The sequence below is a fragment of the Cloeon dipterum genome, chromosome 1, assembly GCF_949628265.1.
Source record: "Cloeon dipterum chromosome 1, ieCloDipt1.1, whole genome shotgun sequence".
Taxonomy (NCBI): domain Eukaryota; kingdom Metazoa; phylum Arthropoda; class Insecta; order Ephemeroptera; family Baetidae; genus Cloeon; species Cloeon dipterum.
Genome location: NC_088786.1, coordinates 12,758,065 through 12,778,899, shown reverse-complemented (window position 1 = coordinate 12,778,899; position 20,835 = coordinate 12,758,065). Strand labels below are relative to the sequence as shown.

At 39.7% G+C, this 20,835-nt stretch overlaps 3 protein-coding genes across 3 annotated transcripts in view; 2 read left to right on the top strand and 1 right to left on the bottom strand.

Annotated features, from left to right (window-relative positions):
- The window catches only part of LOC135934449 (EEF1A lysine methyltransferase 2), a 233,086-nt gene that overhangs the window by 59,081 nt on the left and 153,170 nt on the right, over nt 1-20,835 (bottom strand). The gene's annotated exons all lie outside the window — the stretch shown is intronic.
- Nucleotides 4,764-7,365, top strand: LOC135948484 (myogenesis-regulating glycosidase-like). The gene is made up of 8 exons (XM_065497787.1): nt 4,764-4,863; nt 4,956-5,084; nt 5,144-5,375; nt 5,433-5,690; nt 5,747-6,341; nt 6,405-6,764; nt 6,825-6,987; nt 7,073-7,365. Exons 1-8 carry the CDS (start codon nt 4,818-4,820, stop codon nt 7,336-7,338), a joined length of 2,049 nt encoding a protein of 682 aa, XP_065353859.1. The 5' UTR covers nt 4,764-4,817; the 3' UTR covers nt 7,339-7,365.
- LOC135937708 (eyes absent homolog 2-like) overlaps nt 14,837-20,835 on the top strand; it is a 52,572-nt gene continuing 46,573 nt past the window's right edge. Inside the window, exons 1-2 of the mRNA XM_065480931.1 lie at nt 14,837-15,048; nt 16,308-16,722. Coding sequence (XP_065337003.1) covers nt 16,663-16,722 — 60 coding nt within the window. The 5' untranslated portion in view covers nt 14,837-15,048; nt 16,308-16,662. The remainder of the gene's footprint in view (nt 15,049-16,307; nt 16,723-20,835) is intronic.

The window sequence follows — 20,835 nt, the reverse complement described above, 5'->3', positions numbered from 1 at the left end:
GCTGCAGGAGCTGCTTTCCAGCAAAGCAAAATTCCCTCTTTTTTGCTCAAACACGAGCCCCGCCTTTCTTACCGCACGGCAATCGCCTGCACTCATCATTTCCCAACCGGAGATCTAATTGAAAGGTTGCTTCACTCTTCCACGCCACCTTTTTGTGTGCGGATTCTCTGTACATGAGGCGTTCGTGTGGTTTCCAACTCTGGAAAAGGCAATTAAAAAGGTGGTTTGCAATCAGACAAGCATCTAGACCTCCGGGTTGTTTTTCATCAATTATGGTTAGCTAAAAGCCTCTATTCCATCCCTTAAATTTTACAGCCACAATTCATTCTAGTTTTATCTATGGAAGAAGCTGAATATTAGAATATTCCAAACCAAAATAAAAAATTAAGGAGTTTTTGGGGATTTTTTTCTATTTAATTTATCTATGATGAATTAAAAATAAATTGCACTTAAAAGTTAGAACACACATTTCAATGAATTTTGAATTTTATAGCTTCATCTTTCTTCAATGTAAATGTCACCAGTTATCATCAAATGTCTTCGCACAATTGAAAAATATTGCAGTTAATATCGATCAAATTTTTTCATCACAATAGTGTTTCTCTGTTGCAATATTGAATAATAAACATAGCTTGAGTCAATTTTTATGCCGAGCTCTAGGAGGAATCACAAACACAATGATAGTAAAAACTAAGATTGCATTATCGCATGCGACTGCAGATTAGGGCATATGCAACGTGCCGCGCATCAGCGTTATGCAGGCTGCCGCACTTTCTTTCACCTATGACACTTAAGATTTGCAGTTTCTTAAACAACATGCGCGTGTCTTCATCTCTATACGCTTGAGATCGGTTTTCAAAGTGACAGTCTTCCATCGCCTCTGTGGGGAAATTCTCGTTGGAAACCCTTCAGGAACATTCAGGAATCCGTGGCGGGTAGTCCTAGGTCGCTTCACGTGCAGTATTTGCACAATTTTGAAACTTAAGTCGCGCATCGCAGTTGGTTGGTGAATTGCGCGTTGGGAAAAGGGCGAACGGGGCAGTGAAGTGGAAAGGAGCAAACAGCACCGATTGACAAACACGGATTATCTGGCTTGTACCATTAGAAGAAGAGGTATATCAGCGCGTAATTATGGGGCTGCTGCACATGCGAGAGAGCGAGAGAGAGAGAGAGAGAGAGAGAGAGAGAGAGAGAGAGAGAGAGAGAGAGAGAGAGAGAGAGAGAGAGAGAGACACTTGAGCTGTAGGCGAGGGCAGCTCTTTCTTATATGAAATTTTCAAAGCATAAAAAGTAACTTGAGCCCGACGGGAGCCTGCGTCGACTCACTGACTGGATGTGCATGCAGGTATGAAGTAAAAACAAGAATGTGCAACTGCGTGGAAACCAGGACAAGCGGCCAAAGACAGAGAATAGCAACTTTTATAGTATATTGTTCGCCGCACTGCTCCGAGCATTGTTTCTTTCTCTCTTCTACGTCTCCTTTTGGATAGGAGCAATGCATTACCTGAAAATGAGAGTGACAGCTCGCTTGGTGATTTTGACGGCTGACCCAGAAAGCCATTTGAGATGATCGCGTTATAATGCACTTGTAATCGATTTTAGCTACCACGCCGGGATTGAGCTCCGACCTACATAATTCGTTCACACTCGACTTCCCTCCTAGAGTAAATTGAATAAAAGTTGATATTTTCGAACGATTGATGAAACAAGCAATATTCCTGATGATCTAATGATATGATAGCGAACTTGTAACATTGGATCGACTCTTATAGAGTAAACTTCTGTTATGTTTGCCTGACAATTCTAATTTTTGCAATATATTACTCATCGTCTATATCATGATGGTAATTCATCATCGCATCTCCACATAGTAAAATATATGATTTTTAAAATAAAGGAAGGCTGTAAAACCATCGTTTTCACTATTTTCACCAAAACAAACTGTCTCGAAACTGGAGAAAGGCCGAAAGAGGATAATTCCTGGTGTTGGATAGGCGAGAAATTCGAGGAATGCCCGATGGGACGCCTCTTGTCACTCTTGTCACCACAAATCCACATTAACACTCATATTCCGCAGTTATAAATCGCGCGCATCATAACAAATCGGGTGTCGCACGCGTGCTGCTTAAAATTAATCGCATTCTCTCCACTTTTCCCCGCGTCCTTTGACCCTGACGGAGAGCCTGGCTTGCATGTTATAGAATACATAAAACCGAGCGAGAGACGCGCGGTGAGTGAGTTGCGGGTGACCAGGCTATCGCGCGAAACACGGCTTTTAGTTGTTGAAACAAGCCACGAAACACAAGCTGCCAGTCCGGCGAATAATTCGCGTGCTGACTGAGCAAGAGCCCCGACCAACAACCTCTTTAATCAACAGCCTAGCTCTCAACTCGACGGACCATAGTCTCGCTCTCCCGTCGCCGTGTTTTTCATTCTCATTGTTTTACGTTGTGGATCCGGAATTTCTGCATCGCTAATCATCAGCCTGGTATTTATTTATTTTTAGCAAGAGTCGATACTTTTGCTTCTTTAGGCTGAAAACCGGAAAATCCGCTTTACAGTTAATAATTGCGCTCTATTAAAAATTGCTATTTTTATATGAGAATTTATGATAATAATACAAATACACTTTGTGTGTGTTTTTTTTTAAATAAGTTTATATATAAACCTTTTTACTATTGCAAAGTTGGTACATAGATATATAAAAATATTGAAAAGAAAATATTTGAAGAAAGAATATAAAAAACACAGCCAAAACGATTAATTATAAGGTAATCTCTCGCCGCACTGACCCGCAATTAAATGACTAAAAAACATTGATAACTGAAACTTTTCCACAGGATGAAAAAGGAAAATAGAAATATTAAAAACCATTATCCTCATCTTCTACTCATTTTATATTTTATTGATTTACGTGGCTGAAACTTCAGCTTTTAACTTGAAACTTTAACTCTTTTAAATATCCTTAAATCCAAGAATTAGTAAAAATATTAATGTGACACTGCTTTCTTCCATTCTTATACCTCACAATACGTGCTGTTGATTGCTCATTTTAAGGTGATTATAAATTTAGTTTATATGAATCTAACTAAGGTAATTAAGAGGTAAAACCATAGTATTAAATAATTTGACCAATCGTCTTCTACATGTAACTAAAACGTTCTGACGCTTACCTGTACCTTCTACAACGTAGAGGAATTTTCATTAGCATGGTCGAAAATTTAACTAGAATACAAAATCTCAGTTAGGTAAGACTCGAGAGCTTTGTATCAACACCATATGAGTTGCATTAAAAATTAAATAGACACCAAAAATTATTATTTTATTTATTTTTTGTTAAAGGGACAGCTTGTATAATATGTCAGGCGAACGCGTTGTGACACCGTCAGTAGAGTGAACTTCCGGTTCTCGGCCGCCTTCAGGTTTTCGGCGGGTAGCAGTCAGGAGGGAATGCGACACCACCTCAACGCAGCCGGCAAAACGAACGCAGAGAGCAAAAAAGAGGCAGTAAGGCACCCTCGGCAGGCTCAGCTGATAGGATGCACGCTCTTGATCTGCATGCACATCCATGGTTTCTGTTTCCCATGGGGTCCTTGCGCTTGGTCAAATCGAGCATATATCCTTGATTCACATTTTTAGATCATCTTCAAAAGAAAAATATAAAGCATTATGCGACATATGTGTTGCTGTTTCATATTTTGACCAACATTTTAAAGGAACAGATGTATAATTTATTCCTCTCTGTATCTCCTGGTATAATTTTTATCAAGATCTTTAGAAAATAGTTTAAAAATACACACGGTTTCATGAAAATTAATTGGCGTTTTTTCATTTATATTCATGATATGCAATTTTTGCATTGTAGCTTTTTTGCATAATGGTAGCTATGTACAGTGATAAAAGCACTAGACCACAAACTTCTATCTATAGGGTTGGGGAAGCGATCTGATTATACAGGTGACCGACCACCCAGGACGGCCAAATTACGGCGCGAATGTGTGCATTAAAATTCTCTCCTTCGTATGTGTTATGCTATTTGGTGTGCCGTGTGGCTTATGAAAATATGCCAAATATAAATATTACACACGCCGCTCTCTGTTATCTGATATTCGGCAAAAAGATTTTTCAGCGAGCAGTAACCCAATACTCTTTCACTCTCTATCATCATTTTTTCGTTGTCTCTCTATCGCAGGACAAACAGAATAAATAACGCGCGCGCGGCTGGAATGACACAAACACGCAACAACTCAACACATTATTATTTGAATATTGCCAAATAGGCGGAACGAACGGCACAGTAATAACCTCTCTGCAGTGATGAGATGTACACGCAAGCGGAGCCGGGTTTTGTGTTACCACCCTCGCTCCACGTCATTACCCGCGCGCGCTCTCTCGCTCTCTGCCGCCGATGCAGCTCACGGGCCGCAGCCAGGCTTATTGATCTCTATTGTTTTCGATTCGCACGAGGAAAATACCTAAGGCTGTACGGCGGTGCACTGCAGGTACACAGAGCAGCAATGCCGACGCGCCTCTGGAATTAATGAGATCACGTGCCGCTCCCCCTGCGCCCACATGCACCCTCGGGGTGGATTTAATTCGGAGAGAGATGCGCTGCGGTTGCTATGGAGATCGCCCTCGCTCTTCCACCGATAGCTCTGAAATCATCCCATTTTCACGATTGATGAATCGAAATCTTAAGATATCAAATGCGGTTTTCGTGTAAAGATGCGAATTAGCCATGCAATCATCTGAGTAAGGACGGCTTATCTTATCAGCTCTGGCTATTGATTGAGTGGCCGTTCTCACTCGCGCTTTGTATGATAGTCACGTATCCCATGATGATTACCTTGAAAGGGTTTCTCGGTAAGTTGTCTTCCAATTTTGATTTAAATATTACTGTGTGGTTTTCGCAACGAAAGAACTAAAAGGATTTAAAAGTTAAAATCGAATTCCAGCCATTGCAAGTTTGGCACTATTTTGCTCGGCAACCAACGCTGAAGTGCTGATAAAATTGAAGAAATTCAACCTTGCACGCAATGAAACCAGTGGAGAGCTTGTTTTTACTCCAAAGGAAAACAACAGAGGTGCCCAAATCGTTTCTAAATTTAAAAACTGTACTAATTTTATCAAAACTAACAATAAGGTGACAAAGTCGCAAAGTCATTTTCCGTTCGTCTTGGCACACTTCTTCCTGAAAATACAAGGAAAGACATGTCCGACATAGAGCAGACTAATGTTGGATTTTCGTATTACTTTGGTGGGAGGCAAGCTAGAATCGACATCGAGTACCCCTTCCCTGAGTGCACACGATTTACCTGGACCACGACCACTCTAAATGAAATCAGAGACTGCGTTGATTATGGAACCGCTCACTGGTGCATTTTAATCTTATGGCTATAATTCAACATTTCAGTTATCATTTTATATTGCAGGTTTGGTGGTCCTGAGCAGTGGGAACAGCTCTGGCCTGTGCAGAAGCTGGCCAAAACCAACTACCCAATGCTCACTAGAGCTGCGGACAACATGGCAGTAGCAGACCGCTACTGGCTCTCCTCAGAGGGCACTTATATTTTCGTGGACCCTGACGTTCCCCTGTTCATAGACTCTAATACAACTGAAAATCCAAATCAATTATGTTTTGTCGCAAGGTCTGATGACCCTTACTATGCAATCAACCAACTTATGCTGAGGTGGAAATTGTATTTAATCAAAATAGCATTGTGAAATTTAAATTTTCTGGAAACAGATACACGATTTGCTCTTTTCCCGACGTGAGAGCTGCCCAGGCGCATGCTGTGGTAAACATGTTTGGCTACTCGGGCTCTATTCCGGACGAGCTGATGTTCAGACAACCAATCTGGTCCACCTGGGCTAGGTACAAGAAGGATATTAATGAATCGACGGTGCTGCAGTTTGCTCAGGAAATCATCGACAATGGATTCGGCAATAGCCAGTTGGAAATCGACGATGACTGGGAAACATGCTACGGTGAACTAGCGTTCAACGCAGAAAAATTCCCTAACGCAAAGGGCATGGTCGACAACTTGCATCAGCTTGGCTTCAGAGTTACTTTATGGGTCCATCCCTTTGTCAACATCAACTGCCCGATATACGCACAAGCTCTGCAAAACGGGTATTTTGTCAGAAACTTACAGGGTAGCGCGCACACTGAGTGGTGGAACGGCAAAGACGCAGCCATCATCGACGTCACCAATCCAGCGGCGAGAACTTGGTGGGCGAACAGGTTAAGCACTTTGAAGAATGAAGTTGGCTTAGATGGCTACAAATTTGATGCTGGAGAGTCTGTTGGCTTCCTTCCTCAGCTCCCTGTCTTACAGAATGTAATATTTATTAATTATACGAACTGCGTGCTTGCTGACGTTGATTTTAATTATTATTTCTAGTCTGAATCCCAGTCAGATTTCTCCAGAGCCTACTCCGAATTCATAAATGATATCCTGCCAAACATCGGAAGTGCTGTGGAACTCAGGTCGATCTACAAAAACCAAAAAGCACCCCTCTTCCTACGCATGATCGACAAGGACACTCGCTGGGGCTTGAACAACGGCCTTCGCTCCGTGGTGACCACTCTGTTGCAGATGAACATCGTTGGATATCCTTTTGTGCTTGCGGACATGATCGGCGGTAACGGCTATGGCAATGATGAACTTACTCCTGAGCTATTCATTCGGTGGCTGCAAGCTTCCACATTTATGCCTTCCTTGCAATTCTCGTATGTGCCGTGGCAGTTCAATGACCCCACGGTAAAACTTACTAATTACAAATAGAAAATCACGTAACTAAATTAAAGCTTAAAAAATTAGGTGGTTGAAATTTCGAGGAAATTTGTTGACCTTCATTCAAATTATTCTGACTGGATCATAAGTGCGGCCAATACAGCTGCGCAAGGTGGTTTGCCAATCAACATGCCCATCTGCTTTGCACCTTTAAATTCATACGACGAACGTGCTTGCGCAGTTGATGATGGTACATATAAAACTTGAACTTTAAATTATGTTATTTTTCCTTCTTTGGCGTAGATTTAATAATATACTATATGTACTTCATTCAGAATACATGTTGGGTGACCGGATATTAGTGGCACCTGTCATGGAGCCCAACGCAACTTCCAGGGACGTATACCTGCCTCAGGGGGTTTGGAGGGACATGAACACTGACATTTTGTACAACGGTCCCCTTCTGATGACGAACTACCCTGCTCCGTTGGACACACTGCCCTATTTCCTTAATATGAATATTGCCAGTTCGTCAAAGAACATCGTCCCAATGCTGCTGCTGCTCGTTGCAGCTTTGAATTTTACCTTTTACTTGAAATAAATTTGCATGATAGAGCCACGTTCCATAGCAATAATCCGCGTCTTTATTCTCTTCTCTTTATTGAAATGATAATGCCGTGTTTATTCAAGCTGACAAGTGACGCAAATTATAGCCGGCAATAGGGCCAGGTATTTTATGCTAATACGAGCAATAATTACATATTTCAAAATAGTGGTGTATAGAGAGCGCACACACGCAGCACGCTCGGGCGGGCGAGCGAGCAGGCGGCCGTCATTGTGGCCAAATAAAAATCTACATTAATCCAGCATTAAGGTGTAGGTTCTACAAGTTAATAAATAAATTCAAGTTGGCCCCCTCGGCAGGTAGTTTTTGGGCAGATGACTCGGTGGGGGTCGCGCAGGCGACATGGGCGATCGTGCACTCGCGACCAGCATGTGGGAGTAGTTACACGTCGTAAAGAACCCTTCACAACGCGGACCACCTTCATTCTCGGCGGAGGCCTCGACACAACGTATTTCTGGCGCTTTTCGAGGGAAATTACTCATAACTCACACGCCGCCGCTCGAATTAAATAAAAGGCTTCGGTTAATTTGTCCTGATGTGACACAAAATATGTGCTTCAGCGAGATGAAATATCACCTTGTTGTACCAGCAGGAATTTTTATGAACGAGTTTTTAGTATTTATTTTTAAGCTGGGAAAACAAACTAACGATAATCTTTACAAATTGTGAGCGTAAGTGTTGACGTTAAAAGTGTCTATCAATAAATTTAGGGAATATTTCCAAGGGAATGACCATTTTTAGTGAACAAGAAAGTTGTTCACGCGTGCTTTTGTTTGATGGCGCATTCTGCGACGTAGTTTGGAGGTTGGGTAACGAGACAACGATTACAAGTACAAAGCCAAGTTCCTGTCATAAGGGTTGAAGCCCTTCCGGTGAGATGAATGGAGGCGCCCGCGGAAGGGTGAATGTGTTTGGTTTCCTTTTATTAGTGCGCGTACACGCTACGTCGCAAACAATTAACTTTAGCTCGCATAAGAGGGAAAACAAACTACGAATTTGGCTCATCGCATTGTCTGCCGCACTGCCAGTCTCTACACCACTTTCTACTTGCACTTTAGCGATAGTACGGCTTCTGCTTACACACATAAACCTACGCAGTGAAACAAAGGCCGGCCACACATAAAAACGCTGCTCTTATTAATTACTACAATTTTCAATGCGTGACTTTTCTGTGTGAAATACGAAATGCAATATATTTTCAACAATTTGAATATAAAACGTAACAACATAATTGGGTAAAAACAAAAACCAAACAAACTTCCTCATCTTATCTGTGTTTTCCATCAAATTCCCGTGTAATCGAGCCCGGAGCAATTAACAGAAGCAAATTTGAAGAGCAATTTAGTCATCGGAGTAATAAAATGCGCGCACGCTGAATTTATTGGCCGTATTACTGGCGGGAGTGTGTGCGTATGGGAAGCGTGTGTGCTCCTAATTACGTATCTGAAAAGCGGAGCATCAGTTTCTGCCTCAGCAGGAATTGGTGTGGTAGAGATAAATATTCAGATTGCCTCCTGCACGCGCTCCTGTGGTATGCAGTTGAAAAGACTGCTGCTTTGGTGTTCAACATCTCCCTCCAGCACACAGTGTGTTTTGTGTGAGCGTAAAACAACTTGAGAATATCAGATGTCAAAATTACGCCGAGAATAGTGCGAGTAACAAACTTTTGGGAATAAAAAAAACAAAAAAAAAACATTCTATTTCTAGTTCAAGTAGCAAAAAAGCTCTTAATTAGAGTAGTTTTTTTATTTATCACTTTAAACTAATTCGGATGCATTTGAAAATAAAATAATTATTTTCAACCTTCAAACATAAGTTAAAAAATCAGAACACATACGGAAGGTAATGAAAATTAAAATAATTTTATAGTTCTTGAGACAGAGACTACTAAGGACAATGTTTCTTTTCAAATTTTTGCTTTTAGATTCAAATTGCCCGTCCTTAGAATGTCACGCAAAGGCCACACAGAGTAGCATTTTTAAATAATTTTAGTTTAATTTTTTGATTTTTCGTAAGAATTTAAAGATATCGACCCTTTTTCATCTGCTGTTAGGTTTAACAAGTATTCTGGTAAGGAGTCATTTTTGGAAAAATTGACAGTAAGAGACCGATTAAATATTTATTCATTTTTTACAATGGTAGCTCTTCATTTTTGATAGCCACAGAGCCTTTAGAAGGTTCTAAATACAGGCTGGCGATACTAATGAACTAGCATAGGCCACTGTGGTTTTCGTTTTGAATGGGAGGCGATGGGAAATTAGTCGACGCGCATTCCGAACGTAAAATAAAGCAGCGCGGCGTTGTGATTGCAATTTGATATTCACACCCTCGAAATTAGAACATAAAAACGTATACTCGCGGCACAGAGGCTACTGCTTTTTATTCACGAGGCGCGAGAGGAATTAAGAATTAAAGTGTTCTGGCAGCAGAATAAGCGCGGCGGCACCACCACCGCCGCTCTCCTCGCATTCTCGGCGCGCAGACGACTCAAGCTCGGGTTTCAAAAACAGCTTCTCTGCTCTCGAAAGGAAAAAATTAAAACACGGAACTAAATGCTTTTTTCTTTCACTTCCACTCTGCGCTCCCCAAGGGACGCGAAAAGTGAATAGCTCTGTAAAAGTTGAAAGCAGTCTTGGGAGAAGCTATAATATTATTTCAAATCACCTCTATATATTATACTAGTAAATAAAAATATATCCCATTATAATTAAGTTGAGCGTCAAATCTATGCAAAAATTGGCACGGAATAAATACTAATTGAGAAAGATTTAGAGGAGAAAATAGGACTTAAAAATCAGGATGAGATTTACAGCACTAATATCGCGTTTCAGGCGAGTTGTTTAATTATTTATTTACACGAGCGATAATTTATTCAAATCGTTCGGCCGATTGTGTGGTGTGTGAGTGCTTGTCGCGGGCTGTGTGGTGCTGGCAGGTGCCCGCTGCTTCTTCCAGTCAGCAGGACGAGAAAAAGGTCAAGAGGTCTCCTGAGGGTTTTTTCTTGTCGCTAACTATACGCACCCGACTGCAGTAATTCACAGCTTTCTGGTTAAAAAACTAATGAGACGATGTGCATATAACAGCTCCGAGCTGCACATGTCTGTCTGACAGCAGAACGGAAGAGGAGAATTTGTACACGAGTTAAGTCGGAGGGACGACACACGCAGCTTTTTGTGCATAATTTTTCCTTATGGCTGTTATTTTTAGGAATTTTTGTGATGTTACGCGGACAGTTATTCGAGAAACTGATATGCGAAGGAGGAGAGAAATTATTATGTGCATCGGTGGTGCTCTTTCTAATCTTCAGGGACCTTTTTTGGGACTTGCGATTTATGGTGCCGGAAGAAAGTTTCCCACAGTACACATAAAAAAGAAAATATCACCGTTCTGAAATATGTCCCGTTCAAAAAAAGTTAAATTATATTTTGGCCTCTAGCAAAGCTCGCCAATAATTTAAATTCAATTTAACGAGTTCAAATTAATATTAAAATATGATATTGATACGTTCATTCTTTTTAAAATTGCAAAAACCAAACTTTCGTAACTTTGTTTGAAATGAAACTTAAGATTCTTGAGATGCTTTAACATATCAGGTTGGAATTCCAGTAACTGACGTCGGTGAAAGCATGATTTTGCCATCAATGGAAAAATTGATAACGTTATAACATCATAATCTCACTGTTTCCAGTGCTTCATCTTCTGAAAGTAAAGCTGTGTAGCACATTAATCATTTCCAGTTTTGCCGCAAAATTTTATAGAAGAAACACGTATATCCTCAAAACTATATGTAGAAGGCATTATTATATTATTCTGAATTAATATAAAGACAACACCGCTAAGTATCTTTTTAACAGTTAAAAAAGTCACATTTCAAATTAGATTAAAATTTCATCTTCCTTCAATTATCTGCTGTACGTGCCTAAAAATGAATTATTTTAATGTCGAGATAAAAAAATCATAATTTTAGGCTTCTCAGGTCAATTTAAAACTTAATGCTTGTAATTGTAATCACTTATTTGGGTTTTTGAGATACAAAACAATGGAGTAAATTGAAATAGTTGAAACGAAAAACTCGCTTGCATTTCACTTTGAAGAAATACTCTAGTAAAAAACAAAAAGTCAAATCTTAAGATGATTCATCATTTCAAAGCGTGCGCACTTCCTCTGCGCGTGTGCTTATGTGTGCATGCCACCTGCACCATGGGTTTGATAATTAAGAAAAGGGTCACGAGGGCAAAAAAGCAGGCGGTGCGGCTCTTATCATTTGCGAATGGGCCTTTAAGGGATGAAAAATTACACCTCGCTCATGCAGGAGCGACATCCCTTGAACTTGAGAAGTTTATATGCGTTCTCCCGCCGTCTTCGTCAGGGAAATGAGCCTTCGGCCGGCACTTACATCTCTCTCTCTCTCTCTCTCTCTCTCTCTCTCTCTCTCTCTCTCTCTCTCTCGCACTTTTCAACCCTCGTTCCTTTCGCTTTTTTCGCCTCGGAACGACGCACGCTTTTTGCTTAGTTTCCTTCTTAATTGGGCCGCCGCCCTGGCTCGGCAGCAGGCGTGTGCTTTAATGATTCGCTCGAGACCATTATGTCTGCACCTTCTCCTTCGGCTTTCTAACCCTGCACACACGAATTTGGGGGCGGCTCACTTCAAAACAAATCTTGAAAAGGGGTAGCTCGTTTACTTTTTAATTAAGTGTGCAGCAGCATGCGCTCATCAGAGAGATTTATTGCAAGGTTTAAAAAAAATTGTCAGAGGTATTTTTACGTAAAGAAATATTAAATACACAGATATGTTTGTTAGTATCAACTAATTTAGTCATTGGTGAAGTCAGTCAGAGCTGAACTAGCAAGACTGAAGGATTCAATAGTGTTGGAAACAAGTCAACGTTTCCAGTTTCAATCAAAGGAAAGAGCTGCTACTCACTCAGTTGAAAGAAACCAAGAGCCTCTACAACAAAAAACCTTTGCATGAAATGTTTCCAAGCTCAATTCAGAAGCAATCTAAAATATGGAAAATTTAAATAAGAAAATTGTAAACTCAAATTGGCGGAGAAACCGAAAAGAAAGGAAATTGAATTAAAATTATACGAATGAATTTGGTTTTATTTGTTTTACTGCTTTTTTCAGATTTATATTTCAGTTTATCTGAAGAGGGTTCAGATCTCAAAACAGTCTGCGTGATAGTTAGTACACATTTAAATTATTCCTACTGACGAATTACAAGTTTACTTGAAAGTATTGGTCAATTTGGTAAGGAAAACTTTTCAAAATGGTTTGCATCGATTAGAATGGTAAGTGCTTGGTTCAAATCTATATTTAGAAGTAAATTTTTATTTTAAATTTTTTAGTAATACTCTTTCACCAAATTTGTGTATGAACGAGAATTCAAGTGCGTTTAAGAAGAAAATTTAAGAAGCAATATTCTCAAGCTACCATTAATCATTACTTCCTTCCAAATGTTGTTCCTACATAATTGTCTCATAACTTTATGGATGTGTACTGATTTGGGGCAGAGTTGCCCTGTCAGCCCATAATAAACTTAATTTTGAAACTAATACTCCCTTAAAAATGCATGTCATATATATATTATGTATGAATGTTGTTGAAACATCAATCTTACAATAATTTAAATAAAATTTAATAAATCGATAAAAAATCAATTTCTAACTGTCTTGCACTATGCTCTAAAATGGTATTTGAAGTAATTCAAGCACGCAATACCGCATCTACAAAATTGAACATTTTCAATTTTTGTCCGAACCTGCGCATTGGAGTAAGCCCTCTGAGGGTTGTTCATGTATTTGCACTTTTATAGGTTGGCGGAGCGCGTGCACACGTTTGCGTGGGTGGAGGGATGCGTGCGTGCGGTAGAATACGCGTCGCTGTCGCCGTGGTGTAGCTGCGTGTGTGTATGTGCGCGCGCGTTACGGCGGAGGAAAGGCTCGGGTGTCACACCCCTGGCATGAATTGTTATCCCGGTTGCCTAGGTGACGACCCGCCCCATCCCTCTCGGCTCATATCTGCCGCTTTCTGCACGTCGAGAGGCCTGAATTGCTCTGAAAAACACCCTTGAACATCCTTGGCACCGGCTTTCCCGCGCGTTCTGAGAGCATTTCTCCCAGCGCTGCTTGCTTTTTATGAGCAATTGCTAACAGCCCTCATGGAGTATCTCTGCTTGGAGCTGCTCAAGAGAGCACTCGCATTCTCGTCGAGACCTGCTCCGTTGTTTTGTGAATTTCGGCCATTGGTGGACGATCCTATTTTGGCCAGTTTAGGCATATATCCGACTACTTGCTGAAATAATGCGTGTAAAATATACCATCCGCACTGGAGAACTGTCTGGCGGCACAGTTTCCATCGCTGCTCAAGGCGTATATGAGAGGGAGCTTTTAGTGGCACTTGTGATGGCTATATTTTTACCCTGATTTGGATCTATTTCAGTTTTGCTCATCCTCTCACAAACAACTGTAAATTAAGCACAAATAAAAATGTCCACGGATATTGCAAAATTATCTCAATTTTAAATCAGTTTTTTTTCGAAAGTCAAATTTGTATCGCTTTACATACTGGCAAATAAAAATTTTGTTTGAATATGGTCATAAAAGGTGTAAAAAATTTTCAAATAATGATCTAATATTCAGAGTAGATTAGGGCTGAAAGGAAAAGCCGAAATCAGGTCAACTTGAACTAATTTTGTAAAACCCAAGTCCTATCTTAAAACCGTAAGTATTTGAAATCAAAAAATCAAATTCGTGCAACGCAGAGAGTGATATTTAAATTTTAAACAAGTTTATAAAATATCAATATCAAAAGCATAAAATTTAATAGGCTTTAATCTTATGGAGGCATTATTGAGTGCATGACATAAAACCTGTAAATACCCGTAATGGCTAATAGCTCTCCAAGAAGAAAAGTTTCGTGCTTCGATTTCCCCAGATTCTGTCGTATTGTATAGAGTTACGCATCAGGAGAATTTCCTCATTACCGCTTTTTGTTCTAAATTCGTCAGGTAAAAAAAGAGTTTTCATTTGTATGAATCAATCAATTATTTATATTTTATTACTTTAACACAATTATTCTTCAGTCTTTTCACAATTTGAGCTATTATTACATTTTTCCCTTCAATACCAGCACTTTTATAAGGTTAAAGAAAGTGCATGTCGTATTTTTCAGCACTTTTCAATAATTCTGTTGGTTAAGATTAAAGAATGCGAAGATCAGTGAGGTCAACCTCGCATTTGCGTACTTTGCATTCGACGAGCATTGGCAGAGAGAAGATGTAATAAAATTGCACATTCTCCTTTCGCTCTTATTGTGCAGCAGGAGCAAGCTGCCCAGTTCGAGGCCCGACGTTGCATCGGGTTGCTCGATTGGTCGGCAGCAGAGCCTATCGTCAAGACCGGCAGGGGGAGTGGAAGCGGCTCTGAGAGGGGAAGAGCCTAGAGAGCCGGCCGCTCGGGAACGAGTTTTGCTCTTCATTTACCTACTATTCGCCCCGGCTGCGTTTATCGCACCTACCTCGTCTCGATAGGTGTGTGCACCTTTTTACTCGCTCACCAGTGTGTTTACCTCGCTCAGCACCTTCGAACACGTGCTCCCAAGTGCTCCATTTCGGACTTCGGACAGAAATTATATTTTCGTGCGTGCCGTTCATAACCTTCCTAGCATCAAGAAGCCGATGAAGAGGTAATATGAAATTCAGTTTTAAGGACAATATTAGTATTTAGTAGCAGATGAAAAAAATTTGCAACCTTTTTACTTTTTAAATAGCATTATTTATTGAAAAAAATTGGACAGTTAATTGTATTCGCTGAACTATCTTGTTGGCAAAAAAAGTATGTTTAGGAAAGTACTAAATTTTTTATCCATATCTTTTATGATGTGGGATTTAAAGATAAGGATAAAATGTTCTAATAATTATTAGTACATGTGCTAACAGTTAGAAACAATATTCATCTATAAAAATTAATCATAACTAATTATGCTCTGGATATCTGAATCAATTTTTGCAACACAAAGAGCAGCATTTCAGTATATTAATGACGTGTTTGTCGAGTGATTAAAACAATTGATAAAAAATGTAGGCTTTAGAAAAACAAATTAACCATCGAATTATTTGGGTTTTATATCCAGGAAAATTATTATTTTACAGATAAATTTAATTCGATGCACGTTACTAGCTGCCTCTCTTTGAAAAATGATTCAGACGGAAATTATGATTTATTTGCTGAGTGTTTTTATCAAATGTGAAATTTTTAACGCGTGTAAGTCTTTAAATGCAAATATATTTGTGCACAATATTATATTTATATTATTTTAATTAACAGCTTCAATATATTTATTAATTCACTTTCTCTTGTCGTTAGCGAGTAATATAATTGAAATTTAGGTATATCTCTTTGAAATTTAATTTGCTTTTCGTCATAATTTTAATTTTTTACTTGTTTTATTTGTTATAAGTTATAATACGTGTGTGCTTTTCATTGATTTAGAGAAAGTGATATATGTATGTTGACAAATTTTTGCAAAATTAAACTATATACTATAATGAGATAGAAGTGATAGAGATTATTCATTTTGTTGCCATTGGTAATTTTTAGCGACAATCAAAACCAAAACCTCAAGTCTGGAAATTGCTCGCATGCTTATTGACGTTGCAATTTTTGTTTCTTACAACCAGGAAAACATTATTTTTAAAATCAATTACTTTTGGCCAAAATATTGACGTAGAACTGTCACGAGAATTTTTTTGAATAAACAGATTTATTTTTTTAATTCCATGACGCAATTATAAAAATATAGAATTTTCTCGACGTCTACTTAAAGAAGTAGATACGTGTATCGATTGAACGAAAACACTCCTCAGACATAGTCCCTCTGATGCAAGGCTGCAACTGCTCTGCTTGCTATAATATTAACAGTTGAACTCTTTTTCAAATTCACAGAGAACTGCAACTTGTCGGAGAATTTTGGTGCCAGGATTACACTGGCCTGAGAGAGTGCTAGTCGCGCTTGGAACGTATAGCGTGCGTTGGTCAGCGTTGCGATGCGCGCGACAACGCTAGCGTGAGCGTGTCAGTCGTGGCCCATGCCCCGGCGGCCTCGGGCCTGAGCTGCTGCCTGGCCGGCGCGCCGCCGAGCGCCGCAGCCGCGTTGGCCCTGCACGAAGCAGCCGCCGGCCGAGTCTCTCCGGGCGCGCGAGGCCCGCACGAGAGCGGCCTCCCGCCGCCCAGCAGCCGCCAGCCGCCGTCCGCGGCCGCCGTCGCCGGCCTCCAGCAGCACCAGCCGCCAGAGCCCAACATGCTCTACAACGCGTCCTACTACAACTACTCGCCGCTGCCAACCTCCTTCTACCCTCAGGTAGGACACACACTGCACCGCCACTCTCAATCCTGAAATTCTAAATTGACCCAAACAACTTTTCTAAATTGATCTCGTTCATAACAAAAGCAAGACATGACTTGTTTATTTGCAGTTGGACGTCGCCTCGTTTTGATCTATTTATTCAGTGAGTCTTTTATTAGATTTTCAACTCAATTCTGCGCGTGACGCATAATAATTTGCATGATAACTGGAAATTCTATTGAAATTACTCTGGTGCTCTCGTCAATTGAAGTAGAATGAGTGTGCAAAATAAAAAATCCTTGTTGCCATTCAAGAACGAATTTGTTATGATTTTTTAAATTAAAGCTAAAATTTGTTTAGATGAGGACTGTTATTTTTTAAGGTGGCGGTGAGGTTTGCTTTCTTTTTTAATGACGAGCAGTTTTTTATCCAAGTGGCATATACACACCGGTGGATCGGTCTTGTTAAGAGTAATCAAATTCTGCCGTGAAATAATTAGACATTTAAGATGGTATCAAATTTCGGGGGAAAAAACTTTTTGCTCATGATCCTCTTTTGATTTTCAGAACTTTATTTGATCCAACAATTAACTCAAATGACCGCTTACTAAGCCGATTCAAATCAAAGAACACTTATCAATCATTGTCTTGCGTGTATCATTCCACTTAAGATAAAGTATAAGCCAGAAAAATATGCGGCGTGAAAATTAGCGATTTTATTATTGATTTATAATTTTCACGTCATCTTGGGAGTTTACATATATGCCTGCTTGTTCATTCTTTTGCTATATATATCACACACAGTATTGCAAAATCTGATATAAATTTGGAACAAACTAATAGGCAATGAAATCGATAAAATGGGATAGTCGGTGTATATATTCCTTTTTAAAAATTATCACATTCCTCTCTTTCGGTTGTCTTGGGGGCCATGCTAACAGAGATGACGAAGCTAGATTTTAAATACAATTGCCCCTGATGGACCTTGTTGATTGAAAGGACAGGAAATCGGCTGCTGAAACGTGGTCGTCGAGAGCCCTGCTCGAAGAGCAGGAAGCGGATTAAGAATGGCGCCATTCAAAATTAGACACTTCGCTTATTCTCCCTCATAAGATCAGCTCTGAAATTTTCGCAGGCACAGGATGTGTGACCTCTATTTTAAAAAGTCTTTGCCTTTAAATATGTACTCCCATTTCCCTTCTCATCTTAAAAAGGTACAAATGCCAGTGCAAAAAAAAAATAAGTAAATAGAGCATGCTTAATCTTTTACTGGTGTTAAGGAAAATATTTGCTAAACATAACAATAGCATATCTATAATTACAAAATTTACCTCTTAACTTGAACAGAGTCTCAAAATATTGACCAAGATTCAGATCAATGAGCTTGATGCGTTTTTAAAGACCAAATGCATGAAAATGCAATACTATTTTTAGTGCTGAAAAAATTGTGTCTTATCAAAGCACTAGTTTTCCAATTTCTTTTTATGAATGAACTGAATGAAATAAATTTTTACTGCTATATTTATTTATTCGGTTGAAAAAATATTACTTCGATTTGCACTCTTCATTGGAGAGCTTGTGTCACAACTTAAAAAGCTGCTTCAAAATAAAATAAATAAAAAGGGCGCGCGCTGCGCTCTGGAATGATGGCCGCCACAGAGAGCATGGAAGAGCCTTTTTGTTTTGAGGTCTGGCTGATTGACAGGGCTGCATCTGCCACGCACGTAAAAAGCTGCTGGCTGACGGCTGCGGGGCCCAACCAGCCGTACGCGTACGTATACACGCAGATATGTAGAGACTATATATGGCTGCGGTTTCGCGCTGTTAAATATCAAGAAATAAACCGCTCTCCACGGCACTTCAGGAAGACGCGAGCAGAGAGCAGTGAGAGAAAAGGGCCGCTCACTCGCTTCTGATGAAGGCAGCCGAGTAATTTGACAGCAGATATGTGTGTGAGTGCTGTCTTATTAAAACCTCATTTCTCACACATGGATTATTATTTGCTTCCTGTTTGAAAATTCGAGGTTTCGGAGAGGATACCGACTGGCCCAATATTGAGCGCATATTTTTATTGTTAACACACAAATTTCCTTTGTATTTCATAAAAATATTTGAAATCATTTTTATCTTGTAGTGTCAAATCTAAATATCGTCAAGATCTAAGCACAATTTCGTGTATTCCTGATATTTGGGATCATGCCTTGCCACACTTCTTTGACAAATTTTGGGTGCCACACTTTTACAGAACATTCTTTTTGCTAAGAAGGGTCTCTTATTGTGTATTTAAGAGGGTGGTTCTTATCAGATTAAAAAAATATTTTTGGAGCATTAAAACAAGAACTTTGTTGTTAGACGAATTGGGGGCAGCACCCTGATAAATACAAAAGCAACTTGTGCAACAAAGAAATATCAGCCCTTGGATTCTGCAATCGTAAAATGATTACGAAATTTTTATATACAGATATTCGATTTAAATGTATTTTTCTCTCTTCAAAATAGGTATAAGTAAAAAAATCCAGCTCCTCGTCAACAACAGTAATTCTTTTTCAGATGGGAATTCGCTTCAACAAACAAGCCAATTTGCACTGAAGAGAGAAAAAACCGAGAGGTCTGGCGGCGCCAATAAGCGAATTTATTATTCGCACTTTGGCAGAGCAAGAGGGAGGGAAACACACAAAACAACACGGACAGAGAGCACACAAAAGAGCATTCGCTCGTCCCACGCAGCATTTCATTATGTTTTATTTTCCTGCTCTGTCGCTCACTCTCTCGGAAGGGCAAATAAAAAGGGAAAAGCGGCGCAAACGCAAGTTTTCCTTTGGCACTTTTTTGGTGCTGCTGGCACAATGGCGGGCAGAATATCAAAGCTTGTTGCATGCATATAAAGTTTATACACGCATTTCCTCAGCAGCTCAAAGAAGCACGAAATCTTGTTGACAGTAATTGCGAGGGTCATTTTTTACGTTGATCGAAGGAGCAGCGGAGACTAAATTGCTGGAATAACCTTTAATATAAAAATAAGCAGTGCTCGGGAGCCGGAAGATTTATCAGAAATAATGTTAGTTTAAGGGAGCCTTTTGTTCGTCGCTTTTTTGTTGCGTGCTTTTGTGCTCGCGGAGAATAGATTAGAGCTCACAGAAGAGTCTTATGTGTTCGCAGGAGATTTTGAAAAAAGCAGCCAAGTGATGACGAGAGCGCGAGCGCACGGCCTAGTTCCCTTTATATACAAATTTTCCTGCGTACAGCAGCGGGATCGCGTCTGCTTTTGTGGTGTCTGAATTAGGAGACGAGGTCTTGCTCAAGGGACAAGTCATGCGCGAAAACTCAACTAAAACCCGAGAGCCCCCGTTGTATAAAAAATATAATAAGTCAGCGAAAGGTATTAAACAAATATAAGTCGCTTAATGCTTTGAATTTGACGCCTCCCTGACACCAGATTAAAAATTATGTATACAAAGGGAATAATTTCGGCTGAATATAAAGAATTATAAATCAAAATTGAGTGGATATCATTATGCTCTTAATTGCACTATAGTTTATTTTTCCTACACTGCCGCACAATCAACTTAGTGTTTTTAAACAAACAAAACGTCGGGTTATCTAATTTAAACAAAATATACTGAAATAAAATCAAGGCGGATTAAATGGAGATCAGTTCTTCAAAGTTATTATGATGATGAATTACCTATTGTGATGAAAAAATCGACCAAAGAATGTGAGAGTAATATTGTTTATTTGACAGATTGATTCCGCTTCCGAATTTATTTTCCTTAAGTAGAACAAGGAACTTTAAATTGAAACGATTAAGATAAGGACATCGCATTTTACGACTTTCAGTCTAAATATTTTCGGGCTGTTTTATTTTCCATCTCTGCTCTCTCTATATGCCCATTGGATCGTATCTTGTGGTGGGAATGGGAAATATTTTTAGCTTGTGGCGTGGCTGTCTCTTTTGCGTGTGTGCATATGTGTCTCTCTTCACCTTTGCCTTCCAAAAGTGGAGATTTTTATCACAACGGCCCGCGACCAAAGAGTTAAAAGACATCTGCGGTCAGAGCACCATCGCGATAGTGCAGGGAAACTGCCCGGTTCTCTCACTTGTAGCCGATATTATACGGTATTTTAGGAA